This window comes from Eptatretus burgeri, chromosome 1 (assembly GCF_056783735.1).
Source record: "Eptatretus burgeri isolate ZD-2024b chromosome 1, Ebu_testis_v1, whole genome shotgun sequence".
Taxonomy (NCBI): domain Eukaryota; kingdom Metazoa; phylum Chordata; class Myxini; order Myxiniformes; family Myxinidae; genus Eptatretus; species Eptatretus burgeri.
This window is the reverse complement of record NC_140961.1, coordinates 124,289,298-124,309,165: the sequence shown is the minus strand read 5'-3', so window position 1 is coordinate 124,309,165 and position 19,868 is coordinate 124,289,298. Positions and strand designations below refer to the sequence as shown.

The following is a 19,868-nucleotide window of genomic DNA, read 5'->3' as shown; positions in this document are numbered from 1 at the left end:
CAAAGGTCAACTCAAGGTCAAACTTCTAAAATAATCGATTTCAAACTGAAAAATCATCAATTTACATCCTATCAACTTGAAAGTTGAACAGGGTTTGCAGAGTCCATCACTGAATTGGGAAAGCAACTATTTTTGAGGTCAAAGGTCAACTCAAGGTGAAACTTCTGGAGTCATCAAATTTCCTCTGAAAAATCGTCAATTTTCATCTGATTAACCTGAAAATTTAGCAGCAATTGCATCGTGCATCACTGAATTGGGAAAGCAACTATTTTTGAGGTCAAGAAGTCAAAGATCAACTCAAGGTCAAGCTTCTAAAATCATCAATTTCAATCTGAAAATAATCAATTTGCATGCGATTGACCTGAGCTTTGATTAAGATTGTGAATTTTAAACTGAATGAAATTGACAATTTGATGTATCCATGGCAACCTTTGGGGATGGAGGTGGATTTTGCAAGTTTCTTGCTCTGCATGACATCTTTTTCTTGTTAATTGCCGGAATCCTTCGGATTTTGGCAATTATGTTGGTTGGTTGTGTATGTCATTCTGTGTGTCTGTCTGTCTGTTTGTTTGTGTGTTTGTTTACCCTGCAGCAGCCACACCGTTTCAGCGATCATGACCAAACTGGGTACAGACGTCGGCCATGGTCCAACTTAGACACTTGTCATTTTCGGTGAATCTCGGTCAAAAGTCAAGGTCACCGAAAAACCGAAATTCTTATTTTCGCAATAACGTCCGCTAAGATGGTCGTATCGACTTCAAACCAAATCCAAAATGTGCATCTTCCAATTCTGCATCCAACCATGTCTCATTGGGGTGTCACACCAACACCCTTCTTAGTGGTCGGGGGTCGAATGTCAGGGTGGTCGGGTCAAAACTTTCAAATTGCGATAAAAACGCCATTTCATGTCCGATCAACTTCCAAATTATGATCATGACCAAACTAAGTGCTATAACTCATTAAACAGAAGCACTATCGACTTATAAGAACCAAATTGATTTCCAGGTTTTTGTTTTTTTCAGAGATCATGGAGACATGACAAAGTTATTCCGGCAATTCCTTGCTCAACGAGCAATTTCATTTGTCCGTTTGTTTATCTGCACAGAACTTTTGTGTTTTTCTCCACAACCACTTGGCGGATTGAGACAAAATTTTCACCATTGGTGCGAATACTCATATAGAATATTTCAATGATAATTATGATGTCATAGGTCACGTGGTATGGCAGCCATATTGGAAAAACGGGAAAAATTTGGACCTCTGTATCTCTAAAACCACACCGAGGAAAAAATTGAAACTTGGCATATGGCAAATACTCCTCATGGGGAATGTGTGATTTTTTAATGACATCATAATGGCATATATAGAACGCTATATCCGATCACGATGAAAATTTTTGAGGGTCATCTCGGGATAAAACGATCCACAGCAAAAAAATTGATGATGTCATCAGTCACAAGATTCAGCAGCCATGTTGTTTTTGTTTTTTTAAACCTTCAAAAATATTCTTCTCTGAAGTGGCTGAACAGATCGAGGTAAAACTTTACGCGTATGACCACCTGTCCATGAGGAACAAAAGGTTCACCACACATATGATGTCATTGGTCAGATGGTTTGGCAGCCATATTGGATTTACCCTAAAACCTATAAAAATACACCACTCAAAATAAGTCCTGGAGAGGGTCTGCAATCTCTGATTGCTCTTTTTCTAATTTCTTATGTCACGACTTGAAACAAGATGACTTCCCTGATGTTTATGAATGGCAAGTCCTGCCTTTCAGAACAAGATGCAGCCCTTGCTGTGCTAACTTTGTGCTACAAACGAATGTCCATAACAACAAAGGAGGCAATGAAGATGTTGTTAACTCAGTCATCACCACCTTCTATATGGATAACCGCTTGGACAGTTTACCGACATCTTCATCAGCGAATCAGTTTATTAACAAGATGAGATGGGTCCTTTCCACAAGAGGCTTCAAAGTTAGACAATGGGCAGCAACGTATCATCGGTGGGAAAGCATATTCCTCCAGAAGCCCATTCAGAGGGTTGTGAACTATGGTGATATTTTTGTGAGGGAGATGCTCAGGGACAGACAAGTATTGACCCATCAAATATGAGCATCTTACACTGAGAATCATCTTCAAGATTCTTTCCAGCCAGTATGATCCCATTGGCTATCTTCTCCCTATACTGCGAGAGCTAACGTGCTGGTCGGAGACTTGTGGAAGACTCTGAAGAGTTGGGACATTCTGATTGAGCCCGGCTACATTCGAGATGAGTGGCTCACCGGCAATGTAAGTTACCCGATATTCCACAGGTCAGGTTTCCAAGATGCTATCCTCCACCTGTCACTGATCCGTCTACTTCCACCCATACTCTCCACATCTTCTGTGATGCTATACAGTTTGGTTGCCTACCTGCATACCGATGATGACCACTGGGTGATCTTTGTTGTTAAGTTTGTCCTGGCAAGATCCTGCATTGCACTGAAGCGTCAATTATCTATGCCACGATTAGAGTTTTCTGCTACACTCACTGAAGCCCAGCTCGCTCACCTAGGGCGGTTGGTTTTAGACTCGCGTGTCGAGAGTAGCCGCACTCTTCAATAATATATTGTGCTGATCATGTGATATTTTTGGTCCATCATTTCTTTCAATTTCTTTGGCTTAGGTTGAGTGATGGCATTGAAGCCAGGACTCCGTTCTTCTTCCGAAAGCTGGCTACTGGGAGCATCGATATCACAGCTTTCTGCCGGAATATTGCCACGTGGACTGGATGTTCTACGCCTCTTACAATTCCACCATGTTACCGAGAAAAAGACTTGCTGAGAGCTATGGAATCACGTGTTGTGAAGTGATTGAGGTGTGGAATAGAGCGAGATTGCCCACACAACGTCCGGATGCATGCGTACGTAAGCTGAAAAAGCTCCACGAGAGATATCTAAAACTAAAGAAAAATCGCAAAAGGGACAACGACACTGGTGAAATGAACAATGATCTATTTCTCTCAGACCTGGAGGAGTTATTTGACGTAGCGACAGCCAATGCATTGTTGGAAATAGTGATCAGTGCCGACCGTGACTTCCTGGAGCATCAGCGAGAGAGTGTGTTCTCTAGTAGCATGGCTGGAGCTGATTTAGTCACCCACTCTAGAGAGGAAAATAAACGAAAAAGAGACGAAAATGAAGACTTAGCTCGGCAACGTTACACTGAAAGGGAAAGCCGCAAGCTGCAGGTAACTGAAAGCGAACCGCTATTGTCTACGTCAGGTGAATCTGAATCTGAAAGTCTGGAGGATGAATATATAGCTCCCTCAACGTCATCAGAGACCCCTGGCTGCAGTAAAACAGAAGCTCATTCGGCTACTTCATCCAATCCCAAACCAAAGAACATTTTTCGATCTCCGGATGTTGTAGCAGCGCTGGATCGCGTGAACTTGCCAGATCGCAGGGCTGTGTTCGTGGCCAGAGCTGTCGCCAAGGCCCTCGGTCATGATATCGGCGACATCACCCTATCACGGAGCTCTGTATGACGTTCTCGTATGGAGGGACGTAGAGAAGCAGCTGCCGCCGAGGAAGACGACTTCTCCCTGAAAGGACCTCTTCTTCTCCACTGGGATGGTAAACTCTTACCAGATATTGACGGCTCAAAGAAAAATGTCGGCCGTTTCGCGGTGCTGGTTACTGGTAACGGAGAAGAGAAGCTATTGGGTGTCCCAAAAGCAACCAGTGGAACAGGCGAACAGCAAGCAACTGCTTGCATTGATAAATGGGGAGCCAAAGATCAGGTTCATGGCATTGTCTTTGATACTATGAGCAGCAATACCGGCCTGCATCGAGGTGCTTGCATCAGACTAGAGAACTAAATGGAGAGAGAAAACGTGTGGGTTGCATGTAGACACCACATGCATGAAATAGTTCTGTCGCACGCCTATGCCTGCCCATTCGGTGGAACTTCTGGCCCTGACGATCTTCTGTTGAAACGCTTCCACAAGAAATGGGTAGACTTGGATCATAACCAGTACGACGTGTGTACGGTTTTTGATGATCCAGTACTCGCTGAGCTGCGAGTGGAGATGTTGGATTATTTACCGCTAGCAATCATCCAACAACAACCGAGGGATGATTACCTGGAATTGCTGAAGATATCTCTCCTATTCCTAGGTGGCGATGCGGATGCTGGATCCTTCACATTCCGGGCTCCAGGAGCGATGCATCACGCTCGATGGATGGCTAAAGGAATATACGCTATAAAAATTTACTTGTTCCACCATCAATTCAAACTGACAAAAAAGGAAAGCAAGAATATTCTGGATTTTGCCTTGTTTGTGAGCCTGGCGTACGTAAAATATTGGAACGAGGCACCCATTGGGTTCCGGGCTCCTTGTAACGACATCCAGTTCATGAATGTGCTCAAACGTTACCCGGATCGGAAATTATCGGACAAGACAGTGAAAGCGTTCTCGAACCACCTGTGGTACCTGTTGGAACACTTGGTGGGGTTCGCCTTCTTCGACGATCGCGTGACGGAGGAGACGAAGTCAAAGATGGTCACCAATTTGTCCAGACCAAAAGCTGTCGAGTACCATCGACCAATTCCTCGATCAGACATGATTGTGGGGCCTGAACAAATCCCAGGATTGGTTACAGAACGAACGATGACCTTCTTCTCCCTGCTGGGCGAAAAAAGCCGTGAAAAGGCCTCCGAATTCCTGAAGGTAGCGCCGAACGAGTGGGAGAGCCATCCCTGCTACACAGAGCTCCAGCAGGCATGTAGGAGGCTGAAAGTCATAAACGACACTGCCGAGCGTGGTATCCGACTCGTCCAGCAGTACAACGAGACACTGACGAAAGACGAGGAACAGAAACAATACCTACTCAGACTTGTTTCGAACCATCGCAAGGCCCTTCCTGAGCCATCAAAGGCCCTTTTGATGAACTAGGCAGAGGACAGGATAACGGACAGAGAAATGTGACATGTGTTATGACAGTGTTGTAGTGCAGAGTGCAGTGTGCTGCATCTTTTTATGTAACTTGTGGAATAATAAAGTGTTTGAAACAAAAAATCCAATATTCTCGAATGTTTTTTGATGTTTTGGTCAAAAGTTGACTTTCTGAGCGACCCCGAGTTATACACCAATCGCCATGAAATTTTGTAGAATAAATCCATAGTGGTAGTGGACAAAATCAAGCCTTGTGGGCACGGGGAATTCGGAAAAAAAAATATTTGTGGACCACCCTAATGCTTATATGTGGTAAATTTTTTAATGTCGTGTTTATAAATGTTTTTCATGCAGTCCGTTAAGCTCTTGTTGGTATAGTGCGAGTCTGTAATTCTTCACTCATTTTCTCATAATTTACATTTCCCTATCCCCCACCCCCGAGTCTCAAGAGGAGCGACTTCTTTCGGGAAAGAGGGCTGTGCGGGAAAGGGGGGGGGGGTGCGGGGTTTGCAGGTGTTTAACGTGGGTAGAAAAGATCATGGTTTTGGATGGGGGATGATCTGAGATGGTGGTGAACAGCTGTCTTGAAGATATAGAGGGAAGAATGGGATTGAAGAGAATGTGGAAGTTCGTTGCACATGTGGGAAAAAAGAGGAACAAATGAGTAGAGGTGAGGAGCGATTGTGGATTTTGGGAGTTTTACTAGAACGGGGTTCCTGATGGACCGCATCTCCCGGTAGAAACCTTTGGGTGGGGTGGGGGGAGCATGCAAAGAGCATAGTCAAGACCAGAAAGGAGGAGGTTGAAGACAAATAAACCACCGACCTGTCTGCAATGGGAAAGTTATAGGCCCATTGACTCAGCTTCATCATGGGAGATTCCAATGATCTTGAAGGGCTTGGTTTCCGCAGCATCAAGCTAAACAAGGTGTGAAGCAGGGGCACCAGCTCAGAGGGGAGAGCAGTACTCTGTCGAGCTGCAGATGAAAGCCTTGTAGATAGACAAAGAGTTCAGGTGTGCCAAGGAAGGACTTTGTATGATGGAGGATGCGCAGTTGGCTGCAGGCTTTGGAGACCAACTTAGAAATGTAGTTTTCCCAAGAAAGATCATGGTTGATCGTGAGAGCCAGGCCTTTTAATGACTGAAATTATTCAAGAAGATTGTGGAAAAAAAAAAAAGGTAGATGGAAGGGTTTGCCAGACAGTCCTTTCAGAGAGAGGTGGTGAGATTGTGAGATTTGTCAGGATCGAAAGACATATTCCAAGTGCTTGACCAGCTTGTGTTTTTTTTTTCAAGGTCCGAAGAGAGGGAAGAGGCTGCCGTCTGCCTGTCTGAAGGAAAAGGGATGTCACCGCGGAGGGTGGAATCATCAGCAAATATACAAAGAGTTTTTCTTTCCCCAGAGAGTCAGAGAGATCATTTCTGAAGATCAGGAATAGAATTGGGCCCAGTACACTGCTTTGGGACACTCGAGCCTTGAGAGGAAGAGGAGATGAAAGGATTCCATTGAGAGCCACATATTGGCTGCGAGAGTAGAGGAAGTCAGTAAGCCTTGTTTGGAGTTGGACTTGGATGCCATCGGCAGAGAGTTTGGAGAGCAAGGCAGGATGCCAGACTGTATCAAAAGCATGAGATGTATCCAGAATGGCGGCCCTGCTCTCAGGGTCTCCCTCCATTGTTGGGTGATTAGAAGCAGCACGTCCAAGGTGGAGTGACATGGTCTGAAACCAAATTGGTGATCTGAGATGAGGTTGTTGGAGAAAAGAAAGGTTTCCATATCAACTGTGATGATGGATTCCAAGACCTTGTTGATGATTTTAAGTAAGCTGATAGGTCTGTTGTTGAGGGGATCAGTTTTTGTACCTTTTTATGCGGTGCAGTGATGTTGGTGGATTTCCAAGCAGATAGAACATGACCCAGCGCAAATGATCGCGTGAAATGGCAGAGTTTCTGCCACTGATGCCTTTATCACCCACAATCATTATTGAGAGTGGCATTTCCTCCTTCACAAAGGGTCAAATTAATCTTGAAAAACATTCAAACCAAATCAATTGTATGTTAAAAGCAGGTGAAATACTTAAAACTTTAGTCTTTTCTGATAACTAATAATCCACTGATTTTTTTCTGTTGTTTTTAAGTTATGGTTTTATTTGTTGAATTAGTGTTGTCAAAGCCTTGTGTTTCTGCAGATGCTTTTGTTGCCATGTATCGATGATGTGTCATTGTGTTTCAGATGCTTTGTGGTTCTTGGAGATTTGGCCAAAGCTCACTATTTGTCAGAAACGGTTGACATTGCAAATAAAGCTGCTGAAAAAGATGTAAGTCATCCTGTGATTTTGTCCTTATTATACGGAACTCTCTCTCTCTCTCTCTCTCTCTCTCTCTCTCTCTCTCTCTCTCTCTCTCTCTCTCTCTCTCTCTCTCTCTCTCTCTCTCTCTCTCTCTCTCTCTCTCTCTCTCTCTCTCTCTCTCTCTCTCTCTCTCTCTCTCTCTCTCTCTCTCTCTCTCTCTCTCTCTCTCTCTCTCTCTCTCTCTCTCTCTCTCTCTCTCTCTCTCTCTCTCTCTCTCTCTCTCTCTCTCTCTCTCTCTCTCTCTCTCTCTCTCTCTCTCTCTCTGACAATATTGGAGAAAAGTGAAAGAAAATTAAGAGGAAAGTGGGAAAAAGAGGTGGGAAGGAAGGGGGGTAGTGGAGTTGGGCATGGATAAAGAAAAATCCAACTTTTTGCTGTCTTCCCAAAAGCTGTGGTGATTAGTGCCTTGTATATTAATAATTATATTCACTTTCAGTGTGGTTTTCTCAGAAAAAAAAACCATTAAGTTATAATTTGCATCTTATTTGCATTTGCTCTTTTGCCAGCTGTTCACACGAAGTTGCTTTTTGATAAACCTTTCTTCTATTTTATGAGTTACCTTGTTCTTGGCAGCATAGCCAAGAGGTATATGCACGCTCGCCTATAAGCTGTCGAGCCTGGCTACAAATCTCATCCCAGGTATAAACTGTGATCCTGGTGTTTCACAGGCAGGGTGATTCGTCAATGTGTGTGCCATCCTTTGGATGGAAATCAAACTGGGCGTCCCTTCTGCAAGCATTAGTTAGTTGGTGGGTGTTATACATTCCACGGTGCCCTTCGTGATGAGTGGGCGAGCTATCGCTGGCAACCTAGCCAAATTCCAAATTCCTGCTCCAACCTATATGAAGCACTGCACCAGTGGCACAGCTGCACCCCCAGCAATGATGCAACCCAGCAGCCAGGTGCTGCAAACAAACTTAATTCCTGAATTAATTACCTTAATAATCAAAGGAAATGTGTTCTTATTATTATTCATCTTGTCTTAATAAAGGTCATACATTTTCATATATATATATATATATTTTTTTTTTTTTAAATCAACGCTGGTGAAGCTTATTGATTGTTGGTGGAGTTTCCAGGATTTTTTGAACGTCAATACATAAAATCCCAAGTGTAACTTCATTTTACTTTGACGTTGCAGAAGAAAGTAATCGCATGGAGGTCCAGTCAGTTTTACATTGGAATTGGGTGCATGTTGCACTTTAATTCAAACTCACGCTTGAGATGCCTTTGATGCAGACACATTCGGTGAAAGTTCAGCGTATACGTTATGACTCCAAAGCAATATCTGGCAGCTAGGTTAATACCTTACAAGCTGTCATGAGAAGCTTCAAGAAAGTTTCAGAAAGCCTAATCCAGGAAACTTTACAGAACAAGCACTGCCCATTATATATTCTCATTTTTTTCAGCCTTTCATAAATTGCCCTAAGACTGTCCCCCATATAAAAGGATTACCTGGTGAACTTCAGAGGGTAAAGTGTCCCGTAAAAATGTATCATTGTATTATGTACACATATAAAAGGCTGAATATTTATGTCTCTGGCGCTCAAAGCACCAGAGGCATTATGTTTTCTGGTTGTCGGTCTGGCTGTCGGTCCGTGTATCTGGCGGTCCATGATCAATTTTTGTTACCACGAAAAGTTGTGAACCACTGAAGGGATTTTTAACAAACTTGGTATAAAGGTGTATTGCGATGCAAAGATGAATTGATGAGATATTTGGATCAAAGGGTCAAAGGTCATGTGGCCTTTAGCTGAAAGGAGCAGATTTTTGTTACCGATTTGAACCAAACTTTGTACAAAGGTGCATGTTGATGCAAGGATGATCCGTTAGATATTGGGTTCAAAGGGTCAAAGGTCATATGACTTTTAGCTGAAATTCGCAGATTTTAGTTTCCATAAGGGGTCATTCCGTGCCAACTTACCTAAGGGTCCCCAGGTCACCTCCTCAGATTTTGCTGGAAAAATTATTAAATGTAGATCTATATGGCTCTACCCAACATGCAAAAGATTAGCTTTCAATTCCTCATAGTTTAAAAAATATCTATCTCTAGAGACCTTTGAAATTTGGCCCTAAAAATGCCAAATGTGAAAAACGCATTTTTTTCCAACTTCAGTGGCTTATAATTTTATAATGGACTCCTCTAGAAAGTTAATATTGCAAATATTTACGAATTGGCATCCAAATTTTTCAATTATGGCATCAGATAGCTTCTGGGATGCATATTTCTCACTCTATAGGAAGCTTAAAATGGCTTTTTGGCCAAAACGAGCTAAAATAAGGTGAAACTATAGGAGCTCTCCTGAAAATATGGAACAACTTAGAATTTTTTCCTCATAACACAGTGATTATAGGGTCATCATCTATCCATAGATACATTTTTGCTGGGATAATACAGTGAGGTGATGAATTATAAAAGTTTTAACATAAGCCCTTGCCTCCGAGGGCTCCAAAATGGACCAATTTTGTCCCCTGGTTTGACCATGTGGCTTGGGGTTTAGGATCTTCATTTTTTTTCTTCTAAAGATTGCCTGATATAAGATGTGTCTACTGACTGAATAATTTTATCTAATGCCCATGGCTTCATATTAAAATTAATTTTTATTTACATGCACGTTTTTTTTTATAATTATTCACTTTTTTTCATATTCAGAAGTTTATAAATCTTAAATGGAACTATCCAGGAAAGAGTTACTGCAGAATTTTATAAACTGGTATACAAAATTTCAGATTGTGGCATCAGAATGTCCCTAGAAAGCACATACTCCTAGTTTTAGGAAGCCAAATATGGCAATTTGGCCCACTTGGTACAAAACAAGGTGAACTTGCAGGGGTGCGCATGAGGCTAAATTATGCTTCTTATTAGACATTACTGATAAGGATGTTATTTATTCATAAATACATGCTAATGATTACTTTCGTAAGTGATGTCAAATTATAAATTAGAACAAATTTGATTAGTTGAGTAGCAGCTTTTTTATTTACAGATATACAGACGATGAATATTAGTAATTTTTATACCTTAGAAAAATCTTCAATGACCTTTCATCTTTTATGACATTCATTATCATGATAATCTCACATTCAGAGGCACAGAATTTTACATCTTAGAAAACAGGTCTTGAACATGCTTAAAGTCATGCTGTGACAGTTGGTACTGACGTCCACCAGATTTTATGTCAGGGGCCTCAACCACACAAAGAATTTCGAGTAATGGCACCCAGCATTGATCTTTCTTTTTTTCTGGAGGCCATGAGAATGTGTTACCCCTTCCTTGCTTCATGAAGTTCACAAACACATCATTTTCATTATCATTTATTGTGTCAATGTTCCCAATGTACCATTTTCTGTCATAAGCACAAGCAATATATTTCCCAGCCTGGTATACATCCAATTCAGTTAGGGTTGGGACTAACAACTGGGACAGATGAGCTTGTGTGGTTTCTGGTCATGTGCATATTGTTGATGATACAGCATCAGAAGAATTTATCATTACAAGAATTTATTTTTGAATAAAAAATGTACTTATAATTATTAATTCATGAGAAGAATAATCTAAGTTGTTCTTAGTTCATGTTCTTAACATAACCTCAGTTAATGCCCCCTGCATATTCACCATTTTTTGTCAAAGTGGCATTTTCAACTTCCTGCAGATAGAACTAGAGAGGGAGCACTCGGTAGAGAGCAAAACCTCCGCCGCCAATACTGCTCGGTCACTCAAGTGAACCTGATATCCTATTCATTCAATTTGACGTCAACAGTGCTCACAGAGTGAGAGTTTGCAACTTTCCCTTTTACTTTTAACTTTTACATACTCAATTCATTCGTCATAACTAGATTCCTTGAGACAGAAATTGATTTTACGTGGGTATATCCACCTGAAGTTCCAAAATCAGCCGCAATTATAATTTTGGCACGTTTTTTGTTGGAAATCACTTATAACATGTAGAAATGCAAAAAAAAAAAAATTGAAATATTTTTTCAAAATGCCCGCCAAAGCGGCCATATTGGACTTTGGACCAAGTCCAAAATCTAATGGCATGATCCTTTGACCATACCTAATCCCCCCACCAAGTTTCGTCGAAATCCGTCGAGTTTCAAATAATATTGTTTTGTATTCAAATAACATATTCAATAATATTGAATACTGTTCACAAACAAACAAACAAACAAACAAACAGAAAGGGGTGAAAACAGTAACCTCTGATATTCGACGGCGGAGGTTAAACACATGCATTTATCAGGCATTCTGAAAACAGATCCTTAAATTTCATATGCCAGTTTATAAATATCTGCAGTATCACTTTGCTAGAGTGTTCAGTTTCAGATTTATAAGCTCATAAATATGAAAAAAGTGAATAATTATAAAAAAATGTGCATGTAAATAAAAATAAATTTTAATATGAAGCCATGGGCGTGAGATAAAATTATTCGGTCAGTAGACACATCTTATATGAGGCAATCTTTAGAAGAAAAAAAATGAAGATCCTAAACCCCTCGCCACAAGGTCAAACCAGGGGACAAAATTGGTCCATTTTAGAGCCCTCGGAGGAAAGGGCTTATGGTAAAACTTTTATAATTCATCACCTAACTGTATTATCCCAACAAAAATATATCTATGTATAGATAATGACCGTATAATCACTGTGTTACAAGGAAAAAAATTATAAGTTCCATATTTTCAGGAGAGCTCCTATAGTTTCACCTTATTTTAGCTCATATTGGCTCAAAAGCCATTTTTAGCTTCCTATAGAGTGAGAAATATGCATCGCAGAGGCTATCTGATGCCATAATTGAAATATTTGGATGCCAATTAGTAAATATTTGCAATATTAACTTTCTAGAGGAGTCCATTATAAAATTATAAGCCCCTGAATTGGAAAAAAATGCGTTTTTCACATTTGGCATTTTTAGGGCCAAATTTCAGATCTTCGAGAGATAGATATTTTTAAAGTATGAGCAATTGAAAGCTAATCTTTTGCATGGTGGGTAGAGCCATATAGATCTACATTTAATAATTTTTTCCAGCAAAATCTGAGGAGGTGACCTGGGGAGGTTTTTATAATTTAGGTGAGTTGGCACGGAATGACCCTAATAACTTGTGAACCGCAAAAGGGATTTTGACCAAACTTAGTACAGGTATGTCCGTTGAGGCAAAGATGAACAGATAATATTTTGGCACACAAATGAAAAGGTTATGTGACCTTTAGCTGAAAGTAGCAGATTTTTGTTATTGCAATGACTTCTTTTTTTTCATTTTGCCAACCTCAGAAGGATGACATGCCGAGTCAACCCCACCTGGTATTGATTTTACAGCTGAGTGGGATTTGAACTCAGGATCCTAGGATCCCAAGCCCACCACCCTAACCAATAAGCCAACACCAGGCATATATTTAATTGAATAATAATAACAAAACATCATGGGTCAGGGTCAGGTGTCTGATCAAAGCGGAGTTGCATCAAAGTGGGATGTCTAGGTACCCAGTTCGAGTAAATGAGTAAAAGGAATGACTACCAGCTTGCTGGTAGACTGTCGGAGTGGTGACCCATCCAGGATTGTACCCAATAGCCCACGAGACTGCTGAGGCAGCACCAACGCTCTGCCCAGAATATGGTCCCAATGGATGGATGGAATAACTTGTGAACCGCTGAAGGGATTTTGACCAAACCTGGCATAACTTTGGACTGTAATACAAAGATGAACTGATTATATTATGGGTTCAAAAGTTCAAGGACTAAGATGAAGTGCCCTTTATTTGAAAATCTGTATTACTTCAATAACTTATTAAACTACTGAAAATATTTCAACCATACTTGACAAATTTATGTACTGAATACAAAGATAAATTGATTAAACTTTAGATTCAGCACATCAAAGGTCAAAGGTCAAGTACTCATGTGCCCTTTGAAAATAATTTTGCAGACCATAACTCGAGTTATAAGCATCTGATGTTGTATCTCTTGCACTTATCTGTGTTCTCTCTCACTCTCACTCTCTCTCTCGCAAATCCATTGATGCATTCGCAACAAATTCTACTTTCTGTTTACCTCCGCCACCGAAGTTGAAGGAGGTGATGTTTTCACCCCTATCCATCTGTTTGTTTGTCTGTGTGCAGGATATCTCAAAAAGTTGTGGACGGATTCGGGTGAAATTTGGTGGACAGGTTGGGTGTGTGACAAGGATGAACGGATTCAATTTTGGTGAAGATCTGGACCCGGATCCAACTACGAGAATTTTATAAGTGATTCTTAACCATTGAGAGATCGGGCAAAAACGATGTATAGCACGATATCTCAAAACGTTGTGGACAAAACTTGATGGACATGTTGGGTGTGTGACAAGGAAGAATTAATTCAATATTGGTGAAGATCTAAATCCGGATCCGGATCCGATCTTTTTGTTGAGTGATTTTACACCTTTGAGAGATCGGGCGAAACTAATATATAGCATGATATCTCAAAACGTTGTGGAGGGATTCGGCTGAAATTTGGTGGGCACGTTGTGTGTGTGGCAAGAACGTTTTGATTCGATTTTTGTGAAGATCCAAGTCCGGATCTGGATAAGAGAATTATTTAATTTTTCAAGTGATTATTCACCATTGAGAGAGAGGGCCACAAACGATATACAGCACGATATTTCAAAAATGTATTGGGTCAGATATGTTCTCATGGATCAGGCATTGCATGGCAGAGGTGTACGCTCTACCGAGTGCCCTTCTAGTTTTATCAATGTATTCAATGAAATGCAAAAAAAAGCGTTTGAAAGAGGTAGATTGAAGAAGCTAAAGGCAAACATGCGAAAGGAACTGATTGCTCTGATATCTCCTCGCCCAACAGCCACACTCAAATACTCATGTCAAAGAATCCTTCTCAAATCTTTGACTTGAGTACGACTAGCCTGGTTTGGGCAAGTGTATGCTCAAGGTGCGTGCGTACCTTCTCCATGTTTGCCCGTGCCTTCTTTAAGCAGCTGATTTGATTGAGTTACAATATTTTCAAAGTCATTGGAAATTTCATTCCACACGTGAAATTGCATCTCCCGATAAAGAAGGATGAAAGTAAATGTGAGGAAACGGAAACAAGAACACATTAGCGTGAGAGAAACCCTGTGAGGCTGTGAGGCATTGTTACGTTGGTCCACGAGATCTAAAACTTATTTGACTCGAGACCTGACCCTTGAGACTCTACTCCATGTCTGATTATCACTACTTCTTATTATTACTGTTATTATTACTATTATGATCCAGTTATTTTTAGAACTGTCTCGCTGTCTATGTTACCGACAATACAACTTTTATTTTCTGCATACAAGTCAAAGGTTGAATGTTTTTGATGATATGACCTGCTTTGCTAAGATTTGATGTGTTGGCTGTGTACTGGTCGACAGGGCGGTGATGGAACGGATTACTACCAGGTGCGGGCGCGACTTGCAATGCTTTATCAGCAGTTTAACCTCGCAGAAGAAATATTTTTGGCAGAGGTGAGGCATTGTTGATTCGCTTTCGGAATGCATTTCGTCAGGTCAGGCTTGGACAGTAAATCATGATTCGGCGATGACTCCTCTGCTGCTTTTAGTAATTTTGTTAGTGTTGTGATGGTGCCCAGATGATTACACTTTTTAATTTATGATCAATGTACTCTTGTTCTAACTACCTGGAGCTCTTGCCAAGACATGCATTCACAGAGCTATAAAACTACTGCAGGAAAATCGCTGGATTGATAAATCACATGAAATTGCATGAGAATACGATGTGAGGGTTATAAATGTGTGAACAATCATTCGTTCTCACTTGTAATTCAATAAGGTTCATGTAAGATGGATACCATGGGACCTCATGTTTTTTTTATCAAAAGGAAATGTGTATCACCATTGCAAATAAGCTACTGCAACGCTACCTGAGGGAGGGAGATCATTTCATGAAAAACATTGTGACACGTGATCATTTTACACCCAGTTAATGCGAGCGAGCATGGAGTGGAGAAGTTCTCGGTCAACCTGAGATTCCACCATGAGCCAGAAAGCTTATGGCAATGGTGTGTTTGGGCCTAACTAGTTCAATTCATTTGGAATTTCTTGCATGTGCGAAAACCATCACTATAGTCCAGAAAACCATACTAAAACCACTCGTTTCACAAAGTGAGACAAGCAATATGCAGACGATGGCAAGGTATGCTCTCTCAAGGCTTGCATTAACTGCACAATAAAGCTTGCCCTCACATGGTCTCACATAACAGTTCCAGACTTATCACCTTGTGCTTTTCTTCTCTTTGAACCAACCAAATAATATTTGAGTGTCATTAAGTTTATGATTAATGAAGATGTGAAATGTATGTCCTGAAATTGCTGTATACCCATCACAAGGATTTATATGCAGGCGTTGTCAAGGCCTGACCACATCGATGGCACAAGTTTACAGTGATGACTCCATCTACACCTCACTATCCGAAAACATGGACCATCTTCTATCTTATCATCCAAACTCTCTCTTCCTCTTATGTGGTGACTTCAATTGTCATCACGCCAGTTGGCTCAGTGTGGGTACCTCTCTCACCTGCCATGGCACCTCAGCAAAAGCTTTCTGCGACTCATTGGGACTGACTCAATCGGTCAACTTCCCGACCCGGATCTCAACCAATGGTACTCCATCTCTTCTGGATCTGGTTTTGACAAATTTCCCTGACAATATCTGCTGCTCTTCCTTCGCTCCAATTGGTTCTTCTGACCACGTCCTTGTCAAAGTGGACATCTCTCTGGCTGTTATCAGAGAACCACCTCACCGCCGTCGAGTCTGGCATTTCACTCAAGCCGACTGGCAGGGTCTCTGAGCAGCCATCAAACTTACAGACTGGTCTCCTATCACTACTTTCTCAAACATCAACTCATCCTGGGAATTCTTTCAAAGAAACTTGCTCTCCCTCATGCACAGATTTATCCCCTCTCGTGTTCAGTTGTCTTACCCTTCCTCCCGCCCTTGGTTTACTGAAGCTTGTGGCGAGGCAGTTGTCCTGAAACAACTTGCCTTTGCCTCATGGAAAGCAAACCCAACTGAGGGCAATCTCAGTTCTTTCCACAAAGCTCGGAACAAGTGTGTATCTACCCTCAGGAGAGCCAGAAAACAACATCTTTCTCATCTCAAGTCTGAACTCTCAAACCTCTCTCCCTCCTCAAAATCCTGGTGGCGTTTAATCAAATCTGTTTCTGGTGTATGTTCCCCCTCCATCCCCTCCCTTACCTCAAATGGCCGCACTGCTGATTCCACACGTGATAAAGCTGAATGTCTAAACTCGGTGTTTGCAGCTAAATCTTGTGTCCTAAACCCATCACTATCTCTACCCACTTTACCCAGTCGCACCCAACTGTATCTGGACTCTGTATCCTTTTCTCCTGACAAGGTGGAGAGCTTGCTTTCAAACCTCGAGTCAGATTCTGCAACCGGTCCAGACGGCTTCAGCCCACGTGTCCTCAAAGCCTGCTCTTCTGCTCTTGCTCACCCTCTCTCTGTTCTATTCACCCTCTCATTTGCTCAAGGTCATCTGCCATCTGCTTGGAAATCTGCTAACATCACTGCCCTGCATAAAAAAGGTGCAAAAACATATCCCTATAACTACAGACCAATCAGCCTTCTCCCAATCATCAGCAAGGTGATGGAATCCATCATCGCCTCAGATATGAAATCCTTCCTCTTCTCCAATGGCTTGATTTCCAATCATCAATTTGGTTTCAGACCAGGTCACTCTACCTTGGATATGCTGCTTCTGCTCTCCCATCAATGGATGGAGGTCCTCAATGCCAGACAGGAAATCCGAGCCGTATCCCTGGACATATCACGTGCTTTTGACACAGTCTGGCACCCTGCCCTACTCACCAAACTCTCTTCCCATGGTATTCAAGGCCATCTCCACTCATGGCTCGCAGACTTCCTCTCCTGTCGCAGTCAACGTGTGGCCCTAAATGGAGTTCTTTCATCCCCTCTTACTGTGCAGGCTGGAGTTCCTCAAGGTAGCGTTCTGGGCCCTGTTCTTTTTCTGGTTTTCATCAATGATCTCTCGGACTCTCTGGAAAATCCTCTATTTCTCTTTGCCGACGACTCCACCCTCTGCCGTACCATCTGTCATCCCTCAGACCGGCAAGCAGCAGCTTCTTCGCTCACTGCAGATCTGGATAAAATCACAAACTGGTCCAACACGTGGAACATGTCTTTCAATCCAGACAAATCTCACACTCTCACTATGTCTCTTCGAAAGGACCGTTTACAAAACCCCCCCATCCACTTTCTCAACAATCCTCTGGAAGAAGTCTTTTCTTTCAAGCTTCTAGGTCTCACTATCTGCCTGACCTTTCCTGGGAAAGTCACATTTCCAACCTCGCCTCAAAAGCCAGTCGCCGACTGAGAATCCTCCGTCGTGCTAAGTCCTTCCTCGGCCCTCTTGAGCTCCTGACCACTTACAAAGCTTTTGTCCGTAGCCTGATGGAGTACTGCTCTCCCCTCTGGGCTGGTGCTCCTGCCTCCCACCTTTCTCGGCTTCACGCTGTCGAAACCAGGGCATTTAAGATCATCGGCATCTCCCGCAATGAAGCTGAGTCTTTGGGCCTCTCACTCAATCACCGCAGGTTGGTCGGTGGTCTTTCTGTCTTCGACCGACTCCTCTCCAGCCTTGCCCCCCCTGCTCTCTCTGCGATTTGTCCCCACCACATTTCCACAGGGCGCTCAAGGTCCGCCAACAACCCCCTTCTGGTAAAACTACCAAAATCACGAATCACTGCTCATCTTCACTCTTTCATTCCTCTTTTTTCCCGCCTTTGGAATAAACTTCCTCACTCTATTCTTTCCCATTCTTCCCTCCAGGCTTTCAAAACAGCTGTTCACCACCACCTCTTATCTTCCCCCATCCAAATCCTCGATCTTTTCTACCCCCGATAATCTACCCAAGCCCACTTCCTTCAATTCTCCTGCTTTCCTTCCTGAAAGTCCCTGAAATGTCCATCTTCTCTTCGCCATGTTCCCCGTCCCATCCCCATCCCTCTCCCTTCCACAGTTCACCTAATGTGTCTGTTCCCCACTGTTTTGTCCCTTCCACTCCCGCCCCTCTTGTCTCATGCCTCCTTGCTGTGAGTTGTGTGTTAGCTCTCATACGAGCCTCGACCAAGGTATACAAAAAAAAAAAAAAAAAAATAAAAAAGTATGTACAGTATGTAAGCTTCAAACTCTCTGTACTATTTCCTCGAATAAATAAATACATCTCAACTCTGAAGCATCCTTGGAAATCCGTGCCAGATCTAATCACAGACCACTACTTTATTAAAATGTTTAACCTCCGCCATCTTCGAAGATGGATGGAGGTTACTGTTTTCACCCCTTTGTTTGTTTGTTTGTTAGGGTTAGGGTTAGTGAACAGTATTACGGAAAAAACTCCTTGACGGATTTCGACGAAACTTGGTGGGGGGGGGGGTTAGGTATGGTCCAAGGATCATGCCATTAAATTTTGGACTTGGTTGTTGGACCCCCCCCCCCCCCAAACAAAAATTGTTAGAGAATTTTTTTTTTATTTTTTTGCATTTCTACATGTTTTAAGTGATTTCCAACCCCCCCCTCCAAATTTTTTTTTACCCCCCCCCAAAATAGAGAATTTTTTTTTGCATTTTTACATGTTTTAAGTGATTTCCAAGCCTCCCCACCAAAAAAAATTTCCACCCCCCAAAAAATATAGAAATTTTTTTTTTTTTGCATTTCTACATGTATTAAGTGATTTCCAACCCCCCCAAAAAAGTTGTTACCCCCCCGCCAATAAAATTGTTAGAGAAAATTTTTTTTGCATTTCTACATATTTTAAGTGATTTCCAACCCCCCAAAAAAATTGAGAATTTTTTTTTTTTTTGCATTTTTACATGTTTTAAGTGATTTCCAACCCCCTTCTCCCCCAAAAAAAGATTTTTTTGCATTTCTACATGTTTTAAGTGATTTCCAACCCCCCCCAAAAAAATTACCTCCCCCCGCCAAAAAAAATTGTTATAGAAAAAATTTTTTTTTGCATTTCTACATATTTAAAGTGATTTCCAACCCCCCCCCAAAAAAATTTTTTTTTTGCATTTTTACTTGTTTTAAGTGATTTCCAACCACCCCCCAATTTTTTTTTGCATTTCTACATGTTTTAAGTGATTTCCAACCCCCCCAAAAAAAATTGTTCGAGAAAAAACAAATTTTTGCAACTTTTTTTTCAACAAAATTTCGATTTTTTTTGCATTTCTACATGTTTTAAGTGATTTCTCACCCCCCCCACCAAAAAAAAATTGTTCGAGAAAAAACAAATTTTTGCAACTTTTTTTTCAACAAAATTTCGATTTTTTTTTGGCATTTTTACATGTTTTAAGTGATTTCCAACCCCCCCCCCCCAAAAAAAAAATGTTGGAGAAAAGAACTATAACTCTCAGCACTGTTGACATCATATTTAATGAATAAGATATAAGGTTCACTTGAGTGACCCAGCAGTATTGGCGGCGGAGGTTTTGCACTCTCCCGAGTGCTCCCCCTCTAGTTTTGGATCTGTTTGGATCATTAGAAGTAAAGGACAATGAG

At 41.6% G+C, this 19,868-nt stretch overlaps 1 protein-coding gene across 2 annotated transcripts in view; it reads left to right on the top strand.

Moving 5' to 3' along the window:
- Nucleotides 1-19,868, top strand: part of IFT172 (intraflagellar transport 172) — a 445,633-nt gene that overhangs the window by 192,590 nt on the left and 233,175 nt on the right. For both annotated transcript variants that reach the window (XM_085896864.1, XM_085896871.1), the window contains exons 19-20: nucleotides 7,176-7,260; nucleotides 14,681-14,773. In XM_085896864.1, coding sequence (XP_085752990.1) covers nucleotides 7,176-7,260; nucleotides 14,681-14,773 — 178 coding nt within the window. The remainder of the gene's footprint in view (nucleotides 1-7,175; nucleotides 7,261-14,680; nucleotides 14,774-19,868) is intronic.